At 47.3% G+C, this 8,519-nt stretch overlaps 1 protein-coding gene across 1 annotated transcript; it reads right to left on the minus strand.

The window, feature by feature from the left end:
* Window positions 1–751: 751 nt before the first annotated feature.
* On the minus strand, window positions 752–7,794 carry LOC146789073 (cis-aconitate decarboxylase-like). The gene is made up of 6 exons (XM_085629977.1): window positions 7,541–7,794; window positions 5,957–6,011; window positions 4,580–4,767; window positions 3,098–3,190; window positions 2,601–2,806; window positions 752–2,118 (listed from the first exon to the last, which is right to left on the minus strand). The coding sequence occupies exons 1-6, from the start codon at window positions 7,568–7,570 to the stop codon at window positions 1,197–1,199; spliced, it is 1,494 nt and encodes a 497-aa protein (XP_085486103.1). The 5' UTR covers window positions 7,571–7,794; the 3' UTR covers window positions 752–1,196.
* Window positions 7,795–8,519: the final 725 nt, after the last annotated feature.

Consider the following 8,519-nt stretch of genomic DNA (forward strand, 5'->3'; position numbering starts at 1 on the left):
CCAGCTGGAGTTGCTAACCCTTGCAAGAATCAATCAGCTCTTTATTTGGGAATATATGGCATCATAGAGGATGCGGGATGGTCACTTTTACTGATCTTCATCAATAAATAAATATCGAAAGACTCTACTAAGTAGGTTTCCCTAATGGTGTTTCTAAATATGGTGGGTGCATTTAAGTAAGTGGAGTGGGTCACAGAATTGGCTGGTAAATCTATGATTTTTTTGGTATTTCCCACACGTATGATTACTTCACAATATGCTCTGCTTTCCAGCGCACGTGGCAGATTGTCGAGAGCGGAGAATGACCACAGTGGTGCAAACTGGATGACATCAGCCGAAGAATGTTAACATTTTAAGTTTGTGCCATGACCTGATCAATCTTGTACTTATTCAGGTGTGTATATTCAGCTGTTATTTGTGTGGTTGTGCATGTGAGGGATGCTTCTTACAACGGGGAAGCTTTTTGGTACAGGTTGTGAAACTCTAGCAAGGGGGCAGCATGCTGAGGAACAGCTGGAAATGAGAGTTTGTGTGAGAGGCTCCATTCTCTCTGCACCAAGCTGTTGCTCCCTTGTAAGTTGCATCTAAAATGTCAGCTTCTTTTTATATCAAAAATTACAATCATTGTGAAATAAATACAGAGCGTTTATTCAAAATTAAATAAATAACAAAAGAAAGCACAAAATATATTTCACTAATAAAACATGAGAGACAAATAGAAAGTCCTTGCATTGACCTAATTTGTCCTGGGGTTTTAGAAAAGTACACGTGAGAGAGCGGGACACGGAGAATTCAATACTGGAATAAAATTGAACATCCAGCTGACCCGTACTTTGGCTCCCGGGGGGCGGATCATTTATTGTGAAGCAGAGATGATATTTCAGTGAGATCAGGGCTTATTATTAAACAATAAACAAACATTAAATAACAATAAATAAAAAATGACATTTTACAGTCCTTAGAAAGTACTAATGAGGTTCTAGGAATATTAATCCTATTGTTTTTGGCACTCACTAATTGTTTTATGCAATGTTTAGGTACTGTTCCTCTCTTTGAGGTGATTTTCAATTTTGTGTATAACAACTTAAGGTAAAGATGAGTGCACCACGTAGGTCATTCAAAGTTTGTGAGAGGGATGTATTTTGATTGAACACTTTTAGTGCAGGGAGGCTACCAGGTGTGAGCTGTCTACACCTTTACCACAGAGAGGATGCTAGTTGTGAACTGTCTTCCAGGCTCTCAATCTCCTCCACCACTTCAATAATGGCTTCTGCCTGGTCTTGGTGGAGCACATAGCTAGCGTTGGAGCGGAATTTCTCATGCAGTGATTCTTGGCTGAGGGGTTTTCTCCAGTGTCCATAGAAGGTGTCACATCTTTCTGTCACGATCTCTCCGCTGTCCAGGAGCAGCGCTACTTCTCCGTACATCTTGTCGAAGTTAGCCACATTGTCCTCAGGGTGTTCCACCACCACCTTCTTCAGTAGGTTAATGAGGTCAGGTCTCCTGAGGCTGTCCTCACTGAAGGAAGAGATGCCCACATTCCCATCCAGGAGGGCTGTGCAGGCATTGAACTGGAAGGAGTGTCGGGCCTGGTGCTCAGACACTGGGAAGGGTCTGTTGATGTACTTAGAGACTGGGACCCTCAGAAGAATAGAGCGGATGGCAGCGGGGTTGATGGAGCCCATTATATTGATGACTCGGTTTCTGGCTGAGATGACAGCGTCTGCAACCCAGTGCATGCCCAAGTGAGCTGGGAACCTCTTGAAGGCGATGTCTTGTTTCTCCAACAGAAAGCTGTAATCTTGATCTGGCACTGCCAGGGGCGAGGGCTGGTAGTCACCATAGAAAGCACTGAACCCTGAGCAGCCGGGCACATCGTCCAAGATGAGTGGGTTGGCTTCCATTCCACGGGCAGCTAAAAGTGCTGCTTCCATGCCAAGGCGGGTGGCGTTGCCAATATGAAGAGGCTTGGCAAGAGTCGCTGCATTGGCCATAGGTGCCCCTGCCAGAGAGGCGGCGATCGCCAGAGCATGGGAACATTGGTCTGCATTCAAGGAAAGAAGTTTCGCTGTGGCAGCAGCACTGCCCATGGTGCCAACAACAGATGGTGGGTGGAATCTGATTGGAGATACAAAGAACAGTGTCAGACATGGAATAAGGACAATAGAAAGATAGTTTTGTATGGATAGTACTAATAATAAGTGTGAAGTAATGAAAGCATGTCAGACATGTACCATTAATGCCATCATGCAGTGAGGAGGCATTGTCAATATGCTAAGATCTAATCAGGCACTCAACATAAATATATAATCCAGTTACAGTGAACAGAAAAATTATCTTTACCATGTTTACATTGTGTGCTATACACATACATGAATCTGTTTGCATCACAGGTTCTTCTTGGGGATATGTCTGCCCTCTATGCACATCAGGCACAGATCATAACATTACGACCTCTAGGGATCTCACTCATAACTCATGAGCTATTTCTACCCTATTTTTTTTAGCATCATAACAATGGCCTTCAGATACTGCAGCCCCCTGAGGGCATTCTGTGTTGGTCATGGGGTATTAATGTCCTTTGTGGGCATCACACATACCTCTTGGGGATATTGCTGGCTTCATTGGAGAAACGCATTAGTCTTCCTTGCACCTCGATGCCTACGTTGAATGCCAACAGGAAGTCTGAGCCGCTCGGTCGGGAGCCCACGGGGAGCATCTGGGAAGCCGCCATGAGAGCCGGCAGCACAGCGCCCGAGGGGTGAGTGGCAGGGTGCCAAGTGTCATCGAAGTCCATGGAGTGAGTCTGTAGAAGAGGATAAGAGGGTTAGGAGGTCCTTCAAGAAGAGGACCAGGAAGTGATGTTAAACAGAGAGATTGTGTCATCAACCTATGGAAACAATTTATAGACATAGAGGATCCATATTTTAAAATGTTGTTTATTGACTGCACAATTGCCCAATACTGTCTCTTTACAGAAGTGGAAACAGACAAGATTGAACACTGGAGTAGACAACATTAAAACAATTCTCAGAATTTCACCACTTTTAGTCTACGATTGATAGATACATTGATAAGCAGCTGTCAAATTCCTTACCGCCACTCCATTGACATATGCAGCCAGTGTGGGAGGGAGTCTCATTCTTTTCTTTCCGTACACAGAGCTGATCGCAGACAAGGAGAACATGTCCTGTTGAAGAGAGAATAAAGTGATGAATGAACTGTGCTCCTAGACACCTAGTGGAGGAAGAAGGTAACTTGTTAGAGGATGGGTTACTCAACTCTAAACACATCTCATACCTGGAGGGGTCTATTAGGAGAAAGACAGGAGCAGGTCAGGGATCTCCATGAGCAGGAGTAGTGTTCCTGAAGGACAGCTGTGTATGAGATCAGAGGTCCCCATGTTTATCTGCTTACCCTAGATGATACTCGCTCTCCTGGTATTCTCTCGAAATATTAACTGCTTAACATCTGCAGGGAGCTTAGGGTGTGATTTGTGAAAACTCAAGGTGGATTTTATGACATGGTCTTTCTCTCTTCTTACCTATTATTTCAGGTAGCGGGTCACACTGTTGGTTTACAGGGTTATTTAATGGGTGGGGAGTCCATGGTGTGATGCTTGATTAGATCCAAGACTCCGATAAGCAGGTAAAATCTGATGGTGATACTGAACAACTAAAGTCTGAAGAGATTCTGATTAAGGGATGTTTTGATTCATGAGACGTTGCGTTTTTTGCCGAAGTTGGCTTTTCCTTTCGAGTATCTCAAGGTCATGCTAATTTTCTGGGTCCTGATAATATGTTTTAATGGTGGTGTGTTACAGGTTGTAGTGTTTGTTTTGCTCCCAGTCTCACTTTAACTGAGAGGGCCCTTGGGAGATGGTCCCCTCTTCTGATATATGAGGTTTTAGAGGACATGTACTTCATGGTGTGCTTTCTGGTTTGGACCCTACCTCCCTTTAAAACATGGACTCCCGAGGATATTATGGCATAGTTGTTTTTTAATGGCTGGGTGGTGAATATTGGGTGTGCTTGTTGTGGCCCATGTCTCAGGCTGGATCAGAGAGAGATGGTGATCAGCATAGGTCTAGAGGGGTTTAATGGATGATTGTTGCTTTGGAGTTGTATGGTGTATTTCATGGTGCGGCTCTTGTTGCCACTTACATGGCAGGATCACAGGAAGATGGTCACACTCTTAGTCTAAAAAGGATTTTTTTAAGGCTGTGTTGCATGGTGTGGTCTATGGTGTCTTCCATGTCTCCTCCTACCTGGCAGGATTACAGGGAGATAGTGCACACTGTTGTCCTAGAAGGGATTTTTATGGATGTGTGTTGCAACGTGTGTTGCCTGATGTGTACCATGTCACCTCTTGTCTGGCAGTGTCCCAGGGCGATGGCCACACTGTTGGCCTTTAAGTGTTTTTATGGATGTGTGTTGCATAATGCCTTGCTTGGTATGTTCCATGTCTCTCTTACCTGGCAGTATCCCAGGCTGATTTTCACACTGTTTTTCTAGAGGGGAGTTTTAACAGACGTGTGTTGCATGGTATGTTACTTGGTGTGCTCCATGTCTCTTCTTACCTGGCAGTATCCCAGGGCGATGTTGAACACATGGGTCGTGCTTCCCACCAGTCCAACCCCGATGCTGTCCAGAATCATACGCTTGCTTCGGTGCCGCACAGCTTGGGACAGGTGATCTGCCTGGACTCCATGTATGAAGGAAGCAAAGCTGCTGGTGACCGCCTTCTCCAGGGGGCTCCCCTCCAGCGCTACATGAGAAGAAGAGACAGGATCAGAACTACTGGCACTCTGGGTTGACATGAGACATGGGTCCAGCGTTGCCGGACCAGAACCAGATCATGTGTATATGGGACAATCATTACTCAGGACCCTTGGAGTGTAGACCCATAGAAGACTCAAGCCAGTGTGAGCGACACCAGAACCTGTTACTGGGCCCAAGTGATACAGAGCGGCATCAGAGCAGGGAGAGTGACACCAGAACCAGTAACTGGGCCCAGGACATAAAGAGTGGTCTCAGACCAGGGAGAGTGACACCAGAACCAGTAACTGGGCTTAGGACATAAAGAGAGGTCTCAGACCAGGGGGAGTAAAACCAGAACCAGTAACTGGGCTCAGGACATAAAGAGAGGTCTCAGACCAGGGAGAGTGACACCAGAACCAGTAACTGGGCTCAGGGCATAGAGAGAGGTCTCATAGCAAGGAGAGTAAAACCAGAACTAGTAACTGGACCCAGGACATAAAGTGAGGTCTGAGACCGGGGGGGAGGTGACACCAGAACCAGCAACTGGACCCAGGACATAGAGAGAGGTATCAGACCAGGGGGAGTGACACCAGAACCAGCAACTGGGCTCAGGGCATAGAGAGAGGACTCATAGCAGGGAGAGTGACACCAGCAACTGGACCCAGGACATAAAGTGAGGTCTGAGACAGGCGGGGGGGGGGGGTGACACCAGAACCAGTAACTGTACCCAGGACATAGAGAGAGGTATCAGACCAGGGGGAGTGACGCGAGAACCAGTTGCTTGACCCGGGACATAGATGGAGCTCTCAAACCAGGGGGTTGACACCAGAACCAGTAACTGGACTCAGGAGATAGAGAGAAGTCTCAGACCAGGGGCAGTGACATCAGAACCTGTAACTGGACTCAGGAGATAGAGAGACGTCTCAGACCAGGGGCAGTGACATCAGAACCTGTAACTGGACCCAGGACATAGAGAGAGGTCTCAGACCAGGGGCAGTGACATCAGAACCTGTAACTGGACCCAGGACATAGAGAGAGGTCTCAGACCAGGGGCAGTGACATCAGAACCTGTAACTGGACCCAGGACATAGAGAGAGGTCTCAGACTGGGTGTGGGGGGTTAACACCAGAACCAGTAACTGGGCACAAAATACAGAGAGACCTCATACCAGGGGTTGTGAGTGCAGAGACACTTACCTTCCACTGCCGCTGTGTGCAGCCGCCTAGACACCCTGAGGATGGCCTGTGGCTTCTGGAAGAAAAAAGAGAGTGACATTAGCTGAGTTGTTGCAGTGCATCAGAACATGGAAAGGAGAGGGAAGGGCTAGAAGAGCAGAGGGCAACGAGGCTCAGAAGGGAAAGAGGACAGAGAAGGAGAAATAACAGAGGAGAGATTTGAGGGTGGTCCCTGTTAGAGGCTCCAGTCTGTCAAGCTGCAGTCCAAGACTGGCAAATGAGAAACGTCAGTCTGGCCCATGGGCAGTCCCAGCTTTGCATAAAAGCATTCCTAGGAGGGCACCTGCCCTCTCCCAGCATGGCACATAAGACGTCACTGTCTGCCATATCAGCAGTTAACGCCTGGTTTATAAACAGCCCTAGACTTGCATATTGGCTGCAGGCTGGCACCGTAGACACTCTGTCTCAAGGATCAAACCTGGTCTATGTAAACAGCGCCGCTAGCGCTTTGAATAGCACCTGGGATTTATAGGCACACACATGTGATGTCAGCACTCTGATAAATTATGCCAGCACCTTGGCAAATGAAGTCAGCACACTGGTATACAATGAAAGTACCCGGCACTATAGGAACCATACTGGGGTGTTATGCCAGCACCTTAAGTTGGCATACATCTGGTCGCAGCACTCTCACAAAGGATGCTCGTCTTCTGGCCTATGACGCCAGCGCGCTGGGAGATGTTGCCAGCACCTTGGCACATCATGTCAGCACTTGAGGTGGTTTTTGTTCTGGTGCAGGCACTCTGGTGAGATGTTGGCACCGGCACAGTGTGCTTATGATATCAGTTTGCACAGTATGAAACTGTTCATCTTGCTCCTGTCATGGGAGTGAAATGGACAATGTTCCCTAGGGCACAGTGTAGCACCAGTGTTTACCAAATGGCACAACCATGTCATCTGGGACCCCATGTATCTATTGGCACAGACTTCGGATCGGCTAAAGTACAGTGTTATTTTGAAAATTCCCCTCAGGGCTGCCTGTAAAGACAATGGCAATTTGAAAACGTTGTGTAACGTGCATTATTACACGTTGTGAAAGAAGAACTTACAATCCAGTCCCAAACCCCTCTTACAACAGACCTTAATTACCTAAAATGCTCCTGTTATGCTCACGGTAGACATGCACATTCATAGCATGAACAGCACAGAAACACATGACTAATGGACTCAGAGCAGACGATAGAAAATCACATGATGAGGTAAGAATAAAAGGTGCCATCCTTTTATTCACAAAGGTTCATTTAAAAACGGAAAAGCATTAAAAATATACGTATAAAAAGTATTTTAAAATTACGAGAATGCTAACGTGAAATAAGAGACGAGTAAACGTGTGAAAGGAGTATTATGGCCATGTACATCTTCTAATAAGTGAATGCCCTCTCTGCTCTATTTTAAAATAAATCTCTCTATGAAAACAAATTGAATTTCGAGATCTAGAGATTGGCGTTCAACCAATGGAAACAAATGATGCCCCCAAACTGACGCAAAATACACAAATCCAGCGGGTACAGCTGCGAAACCCCGATGGCTGTAGCAGGGGCTCACCTGGAAGGCGCCTTGAAGCATGTTGTGCATTGATGTCTGCTGCTGTCCTAAGTGAAGTTTTCTCTGGTGCGTCAGTCAGTCTCTGGGGAGGTCTCCTCTGTCTCTGCAGTCAGTCTTACTTCCAAGAGAGGTCTCAATCAGTCGCTGTCTTTCGAGATAGATGTTCTCTGTCCACCTGGGAGGGGTCGTTTCTGTCCCTGTCCTGGGACAGTCCTTCGCTATCTCTCTCTCGTGCTGACAGGAAGGGGCAGGTTGTGCCTCTAGAGCTGACAGGTGTTGTGTCTCTCTCCAGCCAGGGGTTATATACGCTTAAGGGGGAAGTGACCTCCCCTAAAAAAGCCCTATGTAGTGACATCACTAAAAGGGGCGGGGCGAGGTGTAACCTGGGGCAGGCATCACCCTCTGGGAAAGACCAGGAAGACCTCTTGGGAATTCCTGCAGTCCAGGTGGGGGAGGGGCCTGTGGGAAACCCCAGGAGACATCCTAGACTAGAGTGCTTCGAAGTGTCCGCGAGCCCTCCCCTGGCTTCCCAGCATGGCGGATGGACTTAGATAATAGTGACGGTGATATCAGAGGGCGTGTGCGCGCGCTGAGATGTATAGCTCCTCTTCTGTATGCTTCTAAATCTGAGCATATATGTATGTATAAATGAAACCCCAGGACACCAACCGTCCGTAAATTTCACGGACCGCCCGTTATTTGGGCCTCTTGTCCGTTGTCCGTTGTGAATTCCTTTACGGGCGCCTTTTGTCCGTAATTTGGGACATCAGAGTGATCTGGCCGCCCCCCTGCAAGCGCCTTAGAGTTCTGTAACTCACTGCAGGGCCAGCTCGCGCTCCTGCAGTGATCAGTGGCCTGCAGCGCCCCCTCGCCAACCTGACACAGATTACTATCGGCCCATTATCATTTTGTATGTCGGCCTAATTAGCCCATACAGAATGATACTGGGCCTCTCTGCAGTGACGCATTTGCTGTGTCT

Source organism: Triturus cristatus, chromosome 10 (genome assembly GCF_964204655.1).
Source record: "Triturus cristatus chromosome 10, aTriCri1.1, whole genome shotgun sequence".
NCBI lineage: Eukaryota > Metazoa > Chordata > Amphibia > Caudata > Salamandridae > Triturus > Triturus cristatus.